Source organism: Catharus ustulatus, chromosome 15 (assembly GCF_009819885.2).
Source record: "Catharus ustulatus isolate bCatUst1 chromosome 15, bCatUst1.pri.v2, whole genome shotgun sequence".
Taxonomy (NCBI): domain Eukaryota; kingdom Metazoa; phylum Chordata; class Aves; order Passeriformes; family Turdidae; genus Catharus; species Catharus ustulatus.
In genome coordinates, this window is record NC_046235.1 from 19,275,267 (window position 1) to 19,296,943 (window position 21,677).

General features: G+C 41.0%; 1 protein-coding gene across 1 annotated transcript; it reads right to left on the reverse strand.

Annotated features, from left to right (window-relative positions):
• Nucleotides 1–167: 167 nt before the first annotated feature.
• On the reverse strand, nucleotides 168–9,271 carry CDC23 (cell division cycle 23). The gene is made up of 16 exons (XM_033073359.1): nucleotides 9,115–9,271; nucleotides 8,549–8,621; nucleotides 7,531–7,668; nucleotides 7,219–7,261; nucleotides 6,747–6,852; nucleotides 6,526–6,658; nucleotides 5,382–5,559; nucleotides 5,201–5,298; nucleotides 4,903–4,984; nucleotides 4,202–4,355; nucleotides 3,955–4,074; nucleotides 3,522–3,597; nucleotides 3,188–3,249; nucleotides 2,247–2,325; nucleotides 2,032–2,151; nucleotides 168–1,209 (listed from the first exon to the last, which is right to left on the reverse strand). Exons 1-16 carry the CDS (start codon nucleotides 9,246–9,248, stop codon nucleotides 1,039–1,041), a joined length of 1,767 nt encoding a protein of 588 aa, XP_032929250.1. The 5' UTR covers nucleotides 9,249–9,271; the 3' UTR covers nucleotides 168–1,038.
• Nucleotides 9,272–21,677: the final 12,406 nt, after the last annotated feature.

A 21,677-nucleotide genomic window follows, 5' to 3' on the forward strand; every position in this document is an offset into this window, starting at 1 on the left:
AAACAAGATGGCAATTTCTAGATACGCCCAGAACTAAGAACATGGGCTCCCTCTGCTCCATGCACATGATGCAAATGCATTGTTCAGAGGGCCCAGGGCTGTGACCCACAGGTTTCCTGATGTGCCCACCTGAATAACTGGTTTCATGAAACACAGGAAACTATGGCTAAATGGGAAAGGGTTTTTAAAATGCTTTGACCTTGATTTAAAGTCATGCAACAGACATAGGGAGAAGGCTGTAAATTTACAAGGGTGAACAAGCCCACTAGTTCTGAAACAAAGGCATAATTCTCTTTTTGCCTCCTTAACAAAATGATTCATTATAGTTCACTTGATTCCATTGCTACAGTACACATGGAAGCCTCACCATAAAGAAGCCCAAGGACTGTAACTTCACCACTATTTTTTTATTTGTGCTATCCCAACTGCTTTTCTACTGAAAGCCAAAACTATCCACCAGATCTACAGTGAGAACTCAGAGAGCTGTCATCTGTAGCTACTTGGGATTCCTCTGACATTCGCCAATCCTTTAACAGACCCATGGGTCTATCTCTAAGTACCTATTTTACTGCTTTAGGGAAATGTCTCCTGTGTAGTTCAAGACAAGCAAAAGTGATTAAGTAGACAGGTGGGTTAATAGTCTGACGAGGACAGCAGTGATACCACTAAGAGGTCATCCAAAGAAGTTCAGTAAAAACCAGAGGTAACTTGGCAGAATCAAAATGTATTTTAACTCAAGCAGACAAGCTCTTCCCAATGCCTCACTTAGGAGTAGTCCTGTGTAGTGGGAGATGTCTGCCCTGACTGGAATGACTTGGTGAGTAGAGCAGGCTCTCACATCACAGCATAGGCACTTTCACCTCAGGCTCCCCTTTGCCTGTTGGGGCCCATCTGTCTTCAGCTGTGGACTCAAGCTAATTCCTACCCTTCATGTGAGGGCAACAACAAAAGGAGGAATTTCCCCAGAAAGAAGTAAGTGATTGCATGTCCCATCTGCAGTGTCACATCCAATGCACATGTTAGAAGTATCAGAATTGTTCATGGTGTTACAGAAGACAGATTGAGAGGGGAGACACGACGTGTGGGAGTGTTGTTGGCTGACAAGGATGCAGGAAGGAAAAAGGGAGCAGCAACATCTGTGGATGATGTTTCTCCTTGGTTGCGAAGCTGTAAGATCTGGCGCAGCAGGGCCTTTCCTTCTTCTCTAGTCTGAAATTTGTACAAAACAGAACAATACACCTATGAGTGGATGGTTTCTGGGTCAAATTCAGTATGTAAGCAGCGTAACTTAGTTTGTCATTCTGTAAGGCTACAAGCTATAAAAGCCATTCCCAATTATTTTTTCTTCTGCTCCTTAAGGTAAGTCACTTTTGTTTTAATCCTTCCTCCTTTTAGTCCTGAATGGTGTGTTTCTTGGGTATTTCAGAGAACACAACTATCAACCACTGAAGCTGTCTAAATATTCCAGCAAAAAGTAAATTGGGAAAACTTCAAATAAGCTGAATTCAGGTTGTAGAGAGCTCCAGGAAACTTTGTCAAAGACAGGCCAAACACCCTGCATTCAGGCTGAAATTAAAAATCCCAAACCGACCACTTAGAGTTGCAGAGTTTGGAGTTGCATGCAAAACCCAAGTACTATTATATTCTCTGCACTGTCTACACAGAGAAGATGAGAAAAAAGAAGTTTTAGAAGTACCACCACTCCACAGTGTGTGGGAGTTCATGACCATTCAACTACTTCCTCACCACCAAGAGTTTTAGCAGCCTTAGGACTGCCATATGAAGCTTCAAATTCTTTTACTTAGTGAATACCAATGAGATATGGTTCAATTTCACTATCTACATTACATTGCATGACTTTTATCAACCATACTCAGCATGACTATACACAACGACCACCATTCAGGATGTGACTTGTATGGCCGACAGTCCTCATTCCTTCATAAAAGATTCCTTCTACTCTGAGGGGAGCCAAGATCAAGGTCACAGATCCCTTAAGAAAAAAGCACCAAAGACTGCACAGCTACTCACATCATTGAAGGCACAGCATTTCTGAGCACATGCTGAGGCTTCATCCCAAAGCTTACATTTGAAGTAGTACTGGGCCAGGTAACGAAATGCAGTGCTGACCTCCAGGTGCTCCACTACCTCCTACAGTGAGTGGGGTAAAAATCATCATCTGTAAGTGCCTTCCAAAGTAGTTCTACACCGTGTTTACTTCTTTTATTCCCAAGACAGCATCTTACCCCACAGGAATAGATATCTTGGATGTATTTGATGTAGCATTGAGCTGCCTGTTCAGATTCATTCAGTTGTTCATGCAACCTAGAAAAGGAGAAAAGTGGGTCACTGGAATAAGACTGCACTGTTGAAGACCTTCTTGGTCTATGAGAAAGTACCTGCTCATCTTGACCTGGACTAAAGCCAGGTCCTTTCCTTCAGAATTTGCAGGACATGCAACATGTATTGCCCCTCGTAGAAAGGGATGATCCAGTTTGCATTCACTCTGACAGACAGGGTGGCAGTCAGATAGTGACTAGACAGCTAGAAGCAGTGACAACCAAAGCAATTTATTTGTTTATTCTGTTGCATTTTAAACCTTTTAACAGACCTTTGCCATTCTACCTTGCCCTGCTACTTGTTATTTCCTTCAGTGCTCCTTCTTCCTCTGCTACAGACCAAATTTGTACAGCAATTTCACTTTTCACTTGCCCTTTTTCCCCCTTCACTTTTCCCACTTTATGTTATGTTATCCCCACCAAAAAAAATAGTGCCAATGTCACAGTATTCACATTAGACCTCTTCCAATGTCACAGGCATATACAAGAAAGGAAAAATAAAATCAAACAATTGTGTACATCACCTACTGTCATGGGCTGCTTTTAAGCTGCAATACGACAAATACAATTGCTAGCACTGCCTGTTCAAATCACCTCAGGATTCTGAAGTCCTTTGCAACCCACATTACGCTATCATTCCCTCTAGTTATCCTGATGGAAACAAAGATAAAGCTAGACACCAAAATTTGCAGTCACTACAGCCCTAAAGATACCAAGTCTTACACTTCTTACACAGGTCTTTTTTTTTTTTTTTTACACTTGTTTACATTCTGTATTTTGTCATTAGGTATCAAAGTGTGACTTGCATTTAACACAGCCCTGACAGTTCAGTGAGGGTACATACTCACTTGGCAAGTTTCACAAGTGCCATTTTCTCCACATCTCCCACAGCATAAGCTCTCCAATAGCACTGTCAAGGAAGGAAAGTGAGTCAAGCAGGCCACAAAAATTACTCCAGCTCATGACTCCAGCATGCAAGTCAGAAACAAAAAACTACAGGGCTTGTCAGCAAAAGGGGCATGTATCTGTAGACAACTCCTTACAGCCGCTCTAGGCATACTGCTGCAGTACTTCCCCAACTGTAACTGCCAACGAGTTTAGGCAGCACTGGCTACATAATTTTGCTGCAATTTCACCCAGTGTTCTCGGAGACACCCTAAAGTCTTTCACATCAGTTCTCACCTTCTTAGCTTCCACCAACTGGTTGAGTTTCTCATAGCATTCTCCTAGAGCAACCAGCATACGAGAATCATTTGGTCTGTAAAAGAGCAATTCTTCAGGTAGTTTAATGCACTGCCAGCTAATCTCAGGGTAAAGGGAAGGTGGGAGTAGGTGGTCAAGGGAAAAAAATAATCTACACCTGGCAGTCTGTCATCCTTTAGCATAGAGCATCACTCATACTCCTAACCAGTAATCCTCAACATTTAACTCATAAAGCTTTTGTTGACAGTTAACTTACACAACTAAAAGGATTTGAAACATTGAGACTGCACATATCACAAAGCATCAATGTTTTTTTCCTCCCCTAACTTAGTTCTTGTATGTAAATTCCTTACCCAGTATCAACCATGTCAGAATGAAGACCAATAAACATAGCTCCATTCTCAACTCTTACCTGAGCTGGTGGGCCCGTCGGTAATAGTAGAGACAGTAAAATGGCATTTTGAGGATTTCATAGGTTTGCCCCAAACCATACCATGCTCTATAGTCCCTTTTGTTCACCTCTATTGCATGCCTGTAAAGAAAAGGAGATTAACTAGACAGAAAGTCAGCATCAAAACCAACTGCAGCAAATCACTAATTAAAAACACAAGATACTATTTCAGAAGCAAACACCATTTTGTGCAGTACATGAGCTGTACCTATAAGCCTGGATAGCTGCAGATGTGTTCTTCATTTCCATATACTCATGTCCCATAAGTGTCCAGGCTCCTAGATAACGAGGATTCAGTTTCAAGGCCCTCTGGAAATAGAGTGCTGCTTTTTCATGCTGGGAACGCAAGCTATAATAATTTCCTAAAGTAAAAGGCATAATATTTAAATAAATTTTAAAAACCCACAACCAACCAACAAAAAAAGCTAACACCAGTAGAAAAGTAGAAAAAAGGATGTAATGTGTATTATCTACTACCTCCTAACAAATTACAAAGAGTCCTAGTAAAGACAGAACTAATTTAAACCTCAAAAGACCTAATTGCACTCTGCTCACCAGTGCTCTGGTCAATCCTTTCTCAGCTGTACCAATCAATTTATGATTCCATCCCCCTGTAATGTCATGATCTAACAAATTAACTTCCTGCTCCTGACACAGAATTATTTCCACTGGAGTTTGAAGATTGTAAAGGGATTTTCAGATACACAGGTCTCCTTTCTACCCTGGTAATACTACAGCTTTCAGAGATAAATGAGGGAAAGAGTACTCTGTCATTTAGTCTGCTTTTCAGGCTGCCTGAATCCAGATTCACCAAGTGATGATTCTGATTGCCTTGCTGCCTTGTTTCCAAGATTCCCTCACACAGCAAAGTAAGATGTAAAAATAACATGTGAAAGAAGTGGCTCTCACCAATTACACAGCAGGTCTCAACACGGTACTTGTCTATCTCACAGAGATTATGAGCCAGGTAGCTCAACTCGGGCTTCATGCTCTAGTGGAACAAAAGATTAAAATTATGAGAGAGAGTACGTTATGTTTTGAAAGAAAACCTAGCAATTGGCAATGCATACAGTGCATCTCCTCTATGGAGTTGAGAAGCAGAAAGCCTGTATTCAGACAGGCCAGACAGCACCAGCTGCTTTGCCAGCATTTAATGTATCTCCAACAAACACCATCACTATGGACAGGCCACAGGAAGAGTGCTTACCCTAACATAGAGCAAGTTGGAGAAAGTGTCCATGTTTTCTATCCTGTAAGGATCTTGTTTCCTCAGCTCATTAAAGATGGATAAAGCTTTGTCAATATCTGAAGAAAGAACAGCATATGGGACACCAACAACTATAAATGCCAAGTCTGCATTAAGGTCATTCCTGCGAAGTGTCACTAACCTCTTATATTGTGGTAGGCAACTGCAATCTGAGAGATGATATAAGTGCTTTTGGAAAATCCTGCATCAATGAGACTCTGATACTTCTGCAGAGCTTCCTCTATCAGCTGCAGCTCTGTATAAATGTGTGCAAGAAAGAACTCTTTCATCCATGTATCTGGCAAGGACAGGAACTTCAGCTAGCAAGAATTTAAACAGAGGAAGAAGAGATGACAATGAGAAGTATTCTACAAGCTACATGTGGCAAAGAATCCATTATCCTCCCTCCCATGACTTAGCAGATGATCCTGAGGCAGGAGGCTTTCCTGCAGTCACTTTCTTAAACCCATTTGATCAATGGGGGGAGAAATTGTCCTCAAATATGACATCATCTGGCTCTTGTTTCAGCCATTAAATTCAGAATTCCTTTGAAAGACTGCACTTTCTTCCTATGTTTGAACATCAATACTGTAACACTAATTTCAATGAACTGTGTGAGCCAACTCAAAATTATATAATAAAAAAATGCACTTCCCTTTTTCCACAAATTGGTAATACTCTCTTCTGCATCACTTTTTTAAACTTTTTTTTTTAAAGTACTGTTTTAAATACTTAATCAGACAGAACTTACTGAAGAATTCCAGGAGTGGACTCAAATTCCATGCAGAAAGAAAAATAATCTATTTTGGTTTTATATCTGCAGTTTGTTTCTTTTATACAATTCACCTCCTATTTGGCTTTGTACATTATCATTTCAGTTTTGAAAGTAGTGGTTCTATATATCCTTTAGAGCTATCAAAAGTGCTCAGTAACTGAGGAATTAGAACCAGATTAAGAAAAATAAAAAAGGGAAGTCTCTTAGGAGGATCTCCTTCATGTGACAAGGTGATAACTACTTCCAAAACACGAGTTAGAAATTTCTTAAACCACTTTGTGGGTGAATGATAATAAATTAGCCCTGCTTGTATAAAGACTCTCAACCTACAGCATGGCAAGCAACCAAAGATAAAGAGGATTTAACAATTTACAGTCACAGATTGCCTGACAGTGTCCCACAGAATGAAGCCGTGGGCAACATCAATCTGGTGGCAACAAAACCACTGGTCACTGAATCAGGCTAAACTCTTGAGATTTGTTACCACATCTTGGGATCACCAAAGTTTTACCATCTCTTTATCTGTAATCAAGTTACAAAGTTCCAGCCAGGCTCCCCAGTGCAAAGGCAATACATGAGCAGCTTCAACAAACACATCTATTGCTTCTTTCACCAGGTCCAGTTTCCGCAGCACAACACCGTATCTGTAAAAAAAAAAAGTATCAGGTTGACAAGAATCATGAAATTCTGCATATCCACACAAATATATAAGAAATACATGTGGGCACTTACAGATAAAGGCCAAATCCATCTAGCTCCTGTGCCTTGTGTTTCTTACTGAGCTCAACTCTCAGTTCTCGTAGAGCTTCATTTTTCACCTGTCCTTTTTCCAGAGGTCCTACGTGAAAAGAAAGTCACACAGTTAGCTTTCAATAAGGAGTCTCACCACAGCAATGCAAAGTTTAGGGTACAATCAGAATTATCACTGACATGACATGAAGGCTTCCCAGCCTGTGTTTATTTTCCCCATTTTAAAGAAAATCGCTTAGTCTGGTCATCCAGTTTAAAAGAAGACCTAATAGATGAAAATCTGTAACCTGTAATTACATCAATGAATTGAAAGAGAATGAAAGAAATCACGTTACAGCACACTATTATCCAAAAAAAATTAGGGGAAAGCCATAGCCCCAAGATGAGTCACATAAAGAGTCAACAGTGAAAGCTTCATTATCTTGTCATGAGTTTCTTGACACCAGAGACTTACCCAAACTATCAACTGTCTCATCATCCTTTTTCTTTTCCCCTGACTGTGGAAAAGAAAGGAAATCCAAGATTAAGATTACATTACAGTAGTATATTTCCTATGTTTGCTAAAGCACTAGCAGCAGTGTATAAACTGAGTTTTCAGACAACACAGCTCTGAAGAGAACACCCCTATCTTCCTTTACTCCAACACACAATTTGGACTTCAAGGTGGTCATTAGGAACAGAATAAGCAAAAAAATAAAATATGCCAGAGAGGGGTAAGGAGGTAAAGGAGTTCAGTGCTAGGAGGTAACCTTTTTTTCTACCTTACCAGGTATCTGGAGTACATGTACAAGAAGTAAGCTTTCTGGCTCTTGCAGCCCTGTAAAAAGTAGGCAGCCCTGTCATATTCTTTGAGATCGAAGTAAGATTTGGCCAACGTGTAGGCATCCAGATCACGAGCATCCTCCTACAGGGACACACGAGTTTTAAGACCCAAGAAGCTCTGACAGACTTTAGGAAAATCATGGTTACAAACATAGCAATGAAATTGCTCCAAAAGCTAAAGATGTAGTTTATCCATCTTTACAGATGGATACAGTACAGATGGTACTATCAGAAAACTTCTTCCACTCCCTCACATGATCCAGTTCTGGAGTTCTCAAACAACAAGTACAGACTACTTAGGAACATTTAAAATAAATTGTGAGATTCCAGAAACAAATTGTGGCAAGCTGCCAGGAGGCAAGGCTTAGCCTTTCAATTAGTATGAAGGAATTAGTATGCTAAGGAATTCCATATAAAAGAATATTAATTGGCCAACACACAAGGGAACACTTCCTTGGTAAGTATACCATGAAATACATTTACGACATATCACACTTCTATAATACACCAGCACAGGCAGATACCTATGAGTTCTACTGCATTCCTACAGAGGTGGGAATGGAGACACAACTTGTTTCTCTTGTGTCCCAATGAGCACAAGTTTAATGCCAAAACATAATTAGCATTAAAATAAATTTTGACCTCAGTAAAAAGGAATAAAAATAACGTAGCGTGCGTGTGATTTCGAATTTTACAGAGTGCCTCATTTAAGATACAGCAACAGATAATGCTTTTATCTGTGAAAGCACATACAGCTGTCACCCCGTTGAACACACTATGGAAACGATGCTCCCAGTATGGCAGGACTGGAGCTCAGCACAGACTCCCACCCGTGGGATTTTGGAGATTGTAATCACGTATTTTCCTCCGTATTAAAGATTAAACAGGCCACCCCCAAGAGCTGCAGCACCTTCTCCTAGAGCTCTCAGCCACTCTCCCCCAAGCACAGCCTGGGGCCGTACCTCGGTGAGCTCGGGGGGAGGTGGCAGCTCGTTCAGTGGCAGTGGCTCCAGGGCGAATGCAAGTTCAGCAGCCCTGAGGGAAAGAGAGCATTAGAATCATTGACACATCAAGGCTGGAGGAGACCAGTAAGATCATTAAAGTCCACCGTCAGCCCAGTACTACCACTATAATCCCTAAACCACATCACCTAGCGCCAGATGCAGACATCTTTTAAGCACCTCCAAGGACTGTAGCTCTACCACCTCCCTGCGAAATCTATTCCAGTGCTTGACCAGCTGAATAACGAGAAAAAAAAAAAAATTCCAGTATCTTACTGAATCTTCCCTATCTCAACTTAAAGCCATTTCCTCTGGTCCCCTCCCTGCAGGTACGGCAGAAGAAACTGGCTCCCACCCTACTGCAACCTCCTTTCAGGGAATTCCAGAAAATTATGAGGTACCCGCGAAACTCCTTTTCTCAAGACTAAATAAACCTATCTCCGTCGCGTCCTCCCTCTCGGCAGAGAACATGTTAGGCCGGGGTCCGCCGAGCTGGGGCCCGGTCAGTTGTGCCCGGCCCCGCTCACCACTTCCCGCTGTGCTGCAACCCGCGCTCGCGGCTCCGCTCCGCTACGTTCAGCAGCTGCTTCTTGATCTCCCGCAGATCCGAGAAGTCGCCACCACCCGCCGGCGCCGCCACCACCATAGCCGCCGCCGCCATCGCGCCCGTCCGGCCAATCACAGCCCCGCCCGCCGGCCCGGCCAATCACAGCCCCGCACACTGCGCGCCCGCCCGCCGCTCCACCAATCACAGCCGGGGCGCCCCCACCCGCCAGCCCGACCAATCATAGCCCCGTGCACTGCGCTCCCCGTCCCCATACGGAGCTGTCTCCCTGGGTGACCAATCCCAGACGCGCCCCGGAGCCGTGCCGTCTGATTGGCCGCCTTTGGAGGGCGCGCGCCGCAGCCGTGCCGTCTGATTGGCCGCCTTTGGAGGGCGCGCGCCGCAGCCGTGCCGTCTGATTGGCCGGTTGTGCGGGGCGCGCGCTCTTCGCGGGGGGCTCAGGCCTTGCTCCCGCCGCGGGGCTCGGCGCCGGTGGCCGTGAGGGATCGAGACGCTCCGACACCCGAGAGCACCAGGCTTCCTAGTTTCTCGTTTAGTTCTTCGGTGACAGGGGAAATGCTCATTATGTGCCACCCTGCCCTCAAGTTCTAGTCTTCAAGATCAGTTGATTGTTTCTTAAGGAGGTGTTATAGGTGATAAAGGAATTAAGCTGAATTAAAATATTAAAATAGCAATTTTTATTTTTGCGACCGAAAATACGGTCCTGGGAAGTCACAACCGAAAAGGAAAACACCGAGCTCGGGTTCGGAGTTGAGTGAACACGCAACGATGATCTGGCCTCTATCGCACCAGGTCCCCGTGTTTACCAATGCCATCCTGGAAGTCTGTTTTTATAGTTTTTCTGGCCAGGGACAAGGAGTCCCTTTTGTTTTTGCCGTGGATTTTCATATTCAGATAACTTCTTTTCTTGGTGCTGCCCAGGACAAAGGTCCTCCCTGCGCATCGATGGATCCCGATGAGGGGTGGGTGTGCTCCGTATCGAGGTGTGATTTTCCTTGGGAGGGTTCATTTTCGCTTACGGGAACCAAGGCTTTGGAATATAATTTTTCCCAGGGGAGATGACTGGATTTACGGGAACTGGTATCGATATGTGGCTCTGCCGGGGGCTTCTCGGCTCGTCCTGACGGGTGGTACTTGTCACGTCCTTATCGCTGATCTATTCCCGATCGGTCGTTATGCAGTTTCAGGTCTGCCCTAGGTCTGTTAACATGTTAATCAAGGCTTTTTGTTCATGGCTCCATGTGCTGGAATCTGGTGAAGCAATCCTTGCCTGGCTGTCGCTAAAAGTTTCCTTATTTCTTTATTTCATATAAACATTTTATATTATATAAACACGAATTACAACATAACATATATTACAGAGGTATTTCAATTTGCCTGCGTATAGATAACACTTTCTCATTTAATATAATTTCAAAATTTTTACTCATACACTGCTAGGTGCTAAAAATCAAGGTTTTTTTCAAGGTTGTGTTGATCTGGAACCATTTCATCTAGAGTCCCCTGCTGAAATTAAGGTTGTTCTACAAAGATTGACAGAGATAGGAAATGCCCAGTTTGTTGTTAAAGTGGGAAATGATGAGTTATTTATAGACTTCCTTATAGACTCACAAGTCTTTCAAACAAAGCCAATTAGACCGTTATTTGAAGTAAAATTTTAGCGTTACATAGGTTTTTCCCTCTCTTAATTTTAGCCAAATGTGTTGCAAGTTCAGTTGTAGCTTTGGCAGAAAATACTTTTATTACTCTGCCAGCCCATATATCCAAAATGTAAATAAAAACTTCTTCGTTATTGTTGCTACTACACAGATGAGTCCTGTCAACACAATGCCTGGTTCATACCTCATTTTCTCTCTCTCTTTGCCCCATCCCAAAATACACGTGAAAAGAGCCTCAGAATTTTTTTCTGATGATAAATTTTTGTTGTATTTACCACCTATGTTCTCCATATGTAGGGATCAGCTGATAGCGTTCTATGCTCCTAAATGTTGTGTTTGTTATTTGTTTGACAATTACATCGGTCCATTAGTCGGACTCAATGATCTTAGAACTCTTATCCTATAATCTGAATGATTCTGTGATTTTCTACTGATTTCAATTTAAGGATGTCCAGTTTTTACATGACTACAAAGATATTTAAAGAAATTTGTATGCGTGTGTGAGGTCTATGAAGTAATTTTATTACGGTCTGTTTATCTTCAGTTTTGGGCCCACTGGGTATCATGTGCTGTGTTCCCGGTGGAAACTGTGACAACACGTTTGAAGTGAGATTTCAATACAAAATACGGAACCTGCTGCAAAAATGCGCAGAGCTGCTTGTCTTCTTGCTGACATCCAGGCACAATACCGTTTGTGCCACGTTGCTGGTGTGTGAGCCCGGGGCAGCTGTGATCCAGCTGTTCACGACTGGTCCTCTCGCAGAACAGCGTTTCTGGCAGCTGTGACATACTGAGCTGTTCAGGGAGAAAACGTATTTAATTCTTGGTAGCTAACTAGACGGCTTTGAGTCCCTGGAGCAGTTGATCAGCTGCCGGAATCAGTATTTGTGGTTGCAGCTGCTCAGCAGGAGATGGCGCTTTGCGCTCTCGAAGCAGCAAGAAGAGGGTGAAAGGAAAGTTCGCGTTGGCTGAGTTCAATAATTCAATTGCTTAATACTTGCTTCATAATGAGAACTCGTAATTAATTCTTCCTGTCATTCCATTCTGTAATAGATGGGTCTGAAGTGACACTCGAGGCTGGCTTTTAGAGCCAGGAGACTAATTAAATCCTCTGTGCATGAAAACAGTATCTTGGGGAAATACAGATTAACTGAGAATACTAACTGGGTGCTCGGAAGAGGGGAACTTGTGCCCCATGTTATCGCACAGCTGCCTGGATGAGCTTGTCTCTAGTCCCCCAGAGAAACACGTTGACAAAAACAAGGAAGGTGGGTGATGAAAGGCTGGAAATTGTGTCCATCATACTGATGGGTTGTGCAGGTGCTTTAAAAGAAATATTTTTTCAGAACTGACATCTTCAAATGTACAGCTGATGCTCGATGAAATCCTATGTAAGTGGTCTACTGAGTGAAGTGTCTTGCCAATACAGTTAGTTTCATCTATTGACAGTTAGAGAATTGAACTTCTTTATTATGATGCTGTAAAACTGCTTTTAAACATTTTTAAAGATCAGCTATGATTACAGTTTCCAGTATAATCTTACACTGAGAAGTCTGATGTGATAAGAACTTCTTTTCTACTATTTAGCATAGTTAACACAACTCTCACTTTTGCTTTTTGTAATCTGCTGGGACATCATTAATGTTAAAACTTTGAAACTATGTGACCCTAAAGTATGAGAAAAACCATTTATACTTGATTTCAATTGAGATGAAAGAATAAATTTGCACCAACTGGGGATAGTTTCAAAGGGTAGGAGACCTGAATTCCAGGAAATCTGCCTATGACTCAATTAATACAGCATAATGACATCAGAGTAGGCTATTGTTTAGTCAGTAATGTCATTCTCCCCCCCTTGTTCAGATCTCAGTTGTTTTCTTGAGAGGTTAATTGAGATGAAGTGACATAAAATGCCTCTGAGGGCTGTGGACTAATGCAGCAGAAGTGTTTATTATGCCTGAATCACTTCTCCATATCTGAAAAATTCATTGCCTCATGCCATATATTTTCTAGTTTTGAGAAATTTGATTTAATTGCAGCTTTTGATGAGCTTGGAAGTAGTAGCAGTTAGGCGTGCATATATCTCAGCAGATTATGCTGAGAAAACCAGCATGCACGCCTAACTGCTACTACTTCCAAGCTCATCAAAAGCTGCAATTAAATCAAATTTCTCAAAACTAGAAAATATATGGCATGAGGCAACCATTTGCTTAGCATATTGCCCACTAAGACCTCTGGATATCACAGTGAGGGTGTAAAGAATCGTGCAGATACTTAGTATGCTGTTATTCCAGAACCTTCATATTGTTGCTAAACTGCAGTTCCCCATTTAATGGAGCATGGACTTGCTCCCTTTTCAGGAGACCAAGAAATTTGTTTTAACCAGTTGTCAAAATTATGGTTAGGCTGGATGTTGGGAACTAGGAATTTGTTTGATTGGGTTACATTTAGTGTGCTGCTGTGCATCTTTGGAGTCATGGAAGAGAAGGGAGTCTGGAGATGATACAAGGAGTAGTGATCATTTTGCCATGTGTGCAGCTGGAATCTGCAACTGCTGAGAAGCCTGGGCAGTGCTAAGGTCCTGGAGCCTGGGGCTCCATGGCACTGCTGTCTGACACAACTGTGGCGTGTGTGCTGTGAAGGTTAGTCCTAGTCCTGTTATCCTCCCTTCAGTGCTAGACTGTGTACCTAGGCAGTAATGGAAAACTCATTTGGTCTCAAATCCATTGCTGTTTTTTCTTGGGGCCACTGAAGTCAAGAGTGAGGCAAGTGGATTTGGGAAAGCAGAACTACCCCTTTTGTTATTGCTGGAATAAATAGAAGTTATTGATATGCTGTGATTTTTTCTTTCCCTGTCCTCCCTTTAAGAGGGAAGTAAATAGCATTCTGGTAAAAAAAAATGTAAAGAAGCTGCTAGTAGTTTATGTGTGAGCTTTGTTACTGAGAAAGTCAGAACAGATTTCTAATGTCAGGAGATTTAGAAGTGCTTTCTGCAAAATCCTTACTTATATTTGGTCTGTCCAGGCACTTTCCCCTCTCCCCTTTTCATTATACTTACTCTCCATTTGAGAAAAGAAGAGGATGTTTTATGGTGAACAGCAATCCATTACTGTGTTTTAAGGTAGTACCATTTTATACAGTTCTGACCTTGCAAAATAACTGAATGCCTGGCACCCACAGCTCCTCCTGATTGTAAGAGGGGGACTTATGGTTGCTCAGTGCAGCACAAAATCAGAATGCTTGGTAGCATTTCCATTTCGCATCAGTGTAACAAAGAGGATATATTTAATTGGAAGGATGTCATCCTCAATTTGATATTTTAAAATAAAACACAATGTTTCTTTAAGGTTCTTTTGAACCTTAGTGTTTAATATTTTCTGCATACTGGGTCAATGAAAAAGCAATTATTTAAATACCTGCTATAAAACCAGTGAATCTCCAGAAAATAATGTTCTGACTGTTTTCTGCATAACAGTTCCTGAGGCAAATTAAGGCACAGTGCAAAGTAGAGCTGTATGTACTGGAGAACAAAAACAAAACAGAGGTGGATAGCTGTCAAAAGGGTGTGGCTAATATCTTCACGAATATGCTGAAGATGTTGGTACTCTGGATACCTTTGTAGAATTTACCTTGAAAAAGAGCTTGTCTTGGCAGCTATGGACAGCTTATGAAAGGTGGTGAGTATCATCTTCACTGCTCAAGAGCAGAAATCCTAACTAATGTCTGAGCAAGATGATAAAGTGAAGAGAGTCACCCAGGTTTGGTTTGGATTTGATTTGGATTTTTTTCTTTGGTTGGTTGGTATTGGTTTTGTTTGTTTGAGAGGTTTTTTAATAGCCAGAGTAAGCAGAAGTTCAGCAAATGAGAAAATGAAGGATAGTTGAAGAGTTTATGAAACAGAACTCTTGGGTTGTGTGTTGTCTTTTACTCCTATGGGAAAAAAACTAGTATGTGATAGGAAGAAACTTGTCTAAAACATGGTACTTTAGAAGGCTTTTTGGACTACTATGAAAGCCTTCTGAATTTGTGAAATATTTCTGGTTCCTCACCTTTATGTCCCTTTGTGGGACTCTCTGCAGTAGGTCCGTGTCTCTCCTGTGCTGGGGAGACCAAAACTGGACACAGCACTCCAGGTGTGGCTTCACCAGTGCTGAGTAGAGGAGCAAGATCGCCTCCCCCGACCTGCTGACAGTGCTGTTCCTGATGCATCCCACTCCATCTGCAGCGAGGGCACACTCCTGCCTTGTGTGCAGCCTGGCGCCTCCAGGATCAAGGTCCTTTTCTGCTTCCTAGCTGGGTGGCCCCCAGCATAAACTGGTGCATGTATTAAGAAAGTAATTTTCTTTCTGCTTCATAGTCTGTTGTTAGAATTAAGTTTAAAGTGGTTTTTAGCAGGTTATTTTCTACTGTTGTGGTGATAAAATTAATTTTAATAAACTTTTCAGTATAGTTGTGATGGCTCCTGAAATTTCACCAGTTCTTTTGGAACACAATGATTTGCAAGCCTTGCTCAAGTGAAGAATTTCTGAGGACATCATGACTATCCAAGTAAACAGCAGTGCTAAATTACAAGGCTTTTTTAACCTGTGCTAATTAGATTGAGGTGTACTCATTTGGATGGAAAATAAAGTAGTGTGCATGTAGACTTCTACCATGTTGATGAGTTGCTTCAAAAGTGTTTTCCATTGCCACTGGATCTGATACAAATGCAAAATTTATTTCCTTGGTGTATCAGTGTATCATACTAGACATCCTGAGGAAAATTACATTAAGTATTTCTAAAGTATGTTCTGTACATAATTGACTTTATTTTCTTTATTTGAGAGTGATGCTATTCTGAAACAGAATTTAGTGTATCTAAATTGTCTGGTGCTAGCTGCATTATGATGGATAATCTGTGACAGCTTGTTTCCTATGAATTTTCCACAGGTCAACAGAAATTGAGGTAATAAGAACTTCCAGTTTAACTCCAACTGATATGGTTAGTGCTACCTCTAGCCATTGAAGTATTTGTTTACTGTAATTCATACTTTTAAACTGTTTCTGTGAGAGTTTTGTGAATTTTGTCTAGATGCCCAGGTTGTTAAAATATTTTAAACGTATGTATGGATTATGTCCTTTTTCCTCTCTTTTAGGAGCAGGAAATATAAAATCCCCACAAAACCCTCTAGATTGCATCTCTGTAGTGGAGATGCAATATAAAGAATTATGTAGGGATGTTTTTGATAAAAGTAGTTTGCTTTTATATCACCATGAATAATTCGGACAAATCCCAGTAACCATGAGTGTACATCAAAATACAACATCACAGCAACAATACAACATTCCTGGTAACTGCCCTGGTTCAGAAAAGAAAAAATATCACTTTATGTAGGTGCCCAGTGGCACGTGATTTACTGCTTAACCTCATTCTGTGTTGACATGATCTGAAATAACTTTACAGCACTTGAGGCTGTCTCTTCCAAGGTTGCATAGTGTCATTTGGTCACATGACTGAAATCATTAAGTTAAGAGTGATTTGCACTACTACAGCATCCTCTCTGTAAGATGTCCTTTCATCTTGAAGGAAGGCAGTTGAACATACATTCTCCTCTCATCTGTTATTACTAAAAACAAAGCAGGTTAGCTTAAATCACCATGGTGTTTCAGTGGGCTAGAAATATATAACCATTTAAAGGATACTCATGTTTTAAAATTGCTCAATATTTGTCTGAAGTCATCTTCCCACACTGCTGTTGCACTGTTAAGGGAGAGGAGTAAGAAGATTCTGTATTTAAAGGCAGAGAAGACTCTTCATGCTCACTGAATCAATGCTTTCTGCCTAACTGAAAACTGAACCTAAATCAAGTGCCTGTGTTGCTGCTTAGTAAATTGAATTTCTTCTAGTAGTTTCACTTCAGAAAATGTTGGTGTCCTATCCTCCTTCAACTTCTTGGCCACTCCAAAGAAGCAAGCTACAAGAGGTATGTTGATACCTAGCTCATATGGTTAATTCAGTTCTACACACATATCAAGTCAGTAACTAGCAAAAAAAGGTCCAAGGAGGACTGAGTCTGGAGTTTTCAGGGAGTGACAGGTACAATAAGCAGGGGTGATTGGACTGAATCCAGACAGTTTATAAATGGAGAAGTCAGCACTGGTAGCATGTCACAAGAGTGTAAGCACAAGATTTATTCAAGGAATATTTAATTAAACTGGAAGGTAATGGAAGATACAGTGTATAGCGCTTCCATTACAGAAAGTACTAGATTGCTTAGATGACTTATTACTGGGGAGAAATAATGGCTTCATGTTTTTTTCCAAGACACAGAATGGAAGTGATATGACATTTTAAAGCTACACAGATTGCATTGATATAAACTTAGGAATTTTCGCTGAGTACTGTCCATCTTGTTTTGGATCTTGTTAGGTAAAACATTTCAGAGGAAAGATTTGATTTGTTTCGTAAGATCCACTCTACAGCGCAGAAAATTTGTAATGTAGCTGCTGGATGCTGCCTTTAAAGATAAAATTTAACACAGTAAACATAACTTCCTTGTTAGGGGAACAAGACAGTATTGCTGCAGAATGGGAAGTAGTTTTAATTTTTGTCATGAGAAGTTTATGCTGCAACATATAATGTTGCCATGTCAAATGTCATACCAGTGACAGGAGTTCTCATTCAAGTATTTTACATTTGCTGATTTCAATTTAGATTTGTATTGTCTGCAGAGGTGTTAAACAGAGTAAAATCTGTCGGTCTGGTATGCCTGATGAGATCTTGTGTAATGAAGCCTGGCACTGAAATGGCAAAAACAGGTGAATCTGCTATTGTCAGTATGGAGACTGCTGAGTTTTACAGGATGGAGCAGCTGTATGTAAAGATGCTTTTCTGCCACTATTAAGGTAGCTGTGAAAATAATACTATTAATACATGTTGGAAAACCAGTGAGGTTTTAATAGAAGTAAATGTGTTCTCCAGCCTGTGGGCTGCCGGTCCCATTTGGGACGGCATCTACGTTAATCTGACATCTTGTTTAGCACTGATAACACTGGAGAGTCCAATTAAAATATTTCAAGAAGACATCCCCATACAAGACTACACAAGACTACACTGATTGTCCACTAATGTGTATTGAATTTTAGCTAAATACAGCCCTGGGTGCTGTGCTGGAAAGCAGGAAAGCTTGCTGTTCAAGCTCTTAATTCCTTTTATATTGATTTGGCTGCTAATGATAGAGCCTTCTACTCTAATTAACTGACATCTGCATTAGGCTGAAAAAGAGCCCCCTGCTTGAAGCTGTCCACTTGTTTGTGTTATGAAATGTGTCCTTCTGTTATATTTTGCCCAGATTAGGTGAGTCTGTGCAAAACAGACCATCTAAATGATTGACTTTACTTTTAAATACCTTGTAAAGCAAGTTTATCTTTCTGCTGTCTCCATTTCGGCCTGTTTTTCCTGGGCATGTGTTGCTGGGAAGCCTGTCCAGAGCTGGTTCACTGGGTGCTTTTCTAAACCTTCATTCCCCATGGACTATTAGCTCCTTTGACTGATTTGAGGCTGCCAAGAAAGGTGTAAATTGAGATAAAGATGGGCTATGAAGATCTGAGGATAATGGGTCATTTTGTATGGTTTATGTTATGAAACAACTGAGATGTAAGGGATTTAAATCAAGCTAAAAACATTGCTAGCTTGGAATGGGCAATCTGCTTATGAAACCGTGTTGCCAAAATTACAAGCCACCAGTTCTCAGTTTGGGAAATTTTGATGTCAACATATGAAAAAAATAAAATGCATAGTTTTTTACATCACTTAATAAGTTAAAGACACTAGTTTGCAGAAGTTCATCATAAGCAGCTGTTTGGGTTCATTATGTGTGCTATTGTGACATATGTGTTTGCCATTTTTCTTTAGGAGAAGGTTGGGAGTCTCAGGAAAAATTATGTGAAGTCAGTATTCTCTCACATTTTTACCTTTGTAGAAGCTTCAAACCCAGTGACAAGTGCTGCAGGAAGCTGCTTTCTCTTGCTGTGGAGACTGCAGCATCTCTCTTATGACAGCTGAAGAATAAAAATTAAAACAGGGCATTAGAGTCAGTCTTGGAAATACCTTAACATAGGCATCTGGAATCTGAATTGAAAAGTTCATGCTTGAAAATCTGAATTAAATACAGACTCGGATACCTGAGCAATACTATGCTATGATGAGTGATAGCAGGACTCCTGGTGACACCTGCTAACTGAGATCAGTCAAAAACAAATGAAAAATAGACTAGCAAATCGATCAGCTCATCGTCTTTTCCATTTCATTACCATTTTATTGTGCCTGATTTACCAGATGAAAGATGTAACTCAGTGATGTTTGAGAACAGAGGCCAAGCTTGAGCTCTCAGTGTCAGCATTTCAACCTTGCAGAGTGACTGTAGAGTCCTACTTAGTATTAATAAAACAGCTCAGATATTACTCCAAATATTATAGTAAATTGCTTTCTCTCAAGAGCTTTCTGTGTTCAAAATGTGTATGAAACCGACATTTTCACTGTGATTTGTGGTTCTGTATTAGTTTAATTTACACTCTGATTTGTATTTGCATATGAAATATTAAGTGTTCAGTGCACAACAGAGCTTCTGTTGAGATAACACTGCAGCTTTCAGTTGGGAGTAGAATAGCAATTGGTTGTGTAGTGTATTCGTGGAACTGGATTCCTTGTGCATTAAAATTTTTGCACAAGAATGCATTGAGATTGAGAAAAAAGATGGGAAATCTCTTAGCTGATTTCTGCTAGAACTATCATATCAGGTGCACATACTCTGATTTGGAATGATGGGTGTGAAATCCAAAGAGCTTGTGGCTGGAAGAATTAGCTGCTAATCTCACATTTCTACAGAAAGACCGAGCAATTCCTGTTTTGTAGCCCTGAAAACATAATGGAGCCCTGGGGATCATTGACAAGACAAGCTTCTTAGAGCCACTAGCACTTAGCAAAATTGACTTCAGTTAATCAAAAGATTCTTTAGGGAGAGGAGAAAAAAAAGGGAAGAAGATGATGCTTTGGAAAGCTGGAGAACAAGTGACTGTGTGCAGATGGTTAAAGAAATTTCAGTTTCTTGCAGTGAAGCTCAGTGTCCTATAATATCAGTATCTAATGGGCAAACTTACATTGAAGATAAAGTAATTTAAGTAGTAGACTGGTGGGGAAAAAAGGTGAAAGGGAGGAGAGTACAGTGGCACTTTGCTCAGCCTGTGTGGACACAGAGCCATTGACCACAACACTCTTGTTGCCTCCATCCAGCCAATTCCTTATCCACCAATTTGTCCACCCTTCAAAATTCTATCTCTTCAGTTTGGAGATAAGGATATCTTGTGATTTACTAATCAATTTTGAGTCAGCCATATTATCAGTAAAACACTTCTCAGTATTTTTACAGTTATCTCTGTATATAAATAATCTTCTGTTCTCAGGCTCACTAGCAATTCTTCTTGCAAAGTGCTTCTAGAGGGTCCAGTCCATACCTCTTAGCTCTTCAAGCATTGCATGGTGTGAACTCTGTGATTCTGGCCATACAGTAAAGCAAAGATTATTTTCTCTGCATCAGGATAAGTGATTTGAGTGTTGCTTAATAAATTTTGTCATCTGATGGGGGTAGGAATAGCTGAATCACATGCCTTACAGGAAAACAGGTGGGACCAATGGGAAGAAAGATGAGCCAAAAATCACACAATTTTTTGTGCTAGCTTAATGCCTGTTTGTTCTGCCCAAAGGTAAAGACACAGTTATCAGAACCATTTATCGGGTACACCATTTTAGTATAAACTTGTTTAAAAAAGAGTAGAGCCCCTTTGTCATCTTAATTAGACAGTAACTCATTGATTCCAAGTGGGCCTTCATTTTCTAATTATTTAGTACATAATGTCATTAAACATCTTGGAGTGGACAGGATTGCTCTAAAAGCTTTAGTTCCAGAGCACTAATATTAGGCTTTTGGCATTCATCCCTGTGTGTGAAAAGCAGTCCGTTTGTTTACCAGGAATTTAGATTCCCATTACTGGGGGAATTAGCAATGAGCTATTAGTCTGATTCAAGCACTTAACAATTGCTGATCATCTCCTCCTAGCTTGGGGATAATGGAGGTGATCAGCTGTAAATGGAAAGTATGTAGGGCTATTTTCATGGAGGCACTTGGAGAAAGTGCAGCGTCCCCTGACCTCTGCTAACCCTGGGGTTTGCAAGAAACCCAAACACCAAGTCACTTCCTGGAGGAGAGCTAATCACCTATCAGAAGAGCTTCCATTAGAGACTAACCAAGCTCAGCCTCAACCGACCCTGCCTCAAATGAAAAAAGGTTCAGCCACAAAGTCCCTGGGGTAGAAGTGATTAGCCCTTGATTGTATTTACCAGGATCTGTTTCAGTGGGGGGAGCAGCAGTGGAATAGCTGTGGGTTGTGATTCCATAGCAGTGCTGAACGATCCTATGGAGCTCAGCAGTGCTGATTGGCTTCCTCTTGCTCCACTGCTGTCCCCCAAAGCTTTGCCTACCACCACTACTTTGCCTACTACTTTGACAATTCTCCTTTTTATTCTTGTATAAAGTTGCCTACCATTTTGGCAAATATAGTGACATGATTTTTAGGATGTATTGAAAAAGATACTTTCATTCTTTATATGAAGAATGCTGAACCTGTAGCCCTTTCCAATCAACTGAAATTATTTTTTATTGTCAGTTGATTTTGAGAGGTGTGCCAGGAATCTGTAGCCAGGAATCACTGTTTGAAAGCAACAGTGCTTTAGCTTTTTGCCATCTGCAATAACATATTGTTCCCCCTTCTAAAAGGAAAGCTGCAGCCACTTGGTTCTTACTACAACATAGGCGTTTCTTGGAGGCAGTGG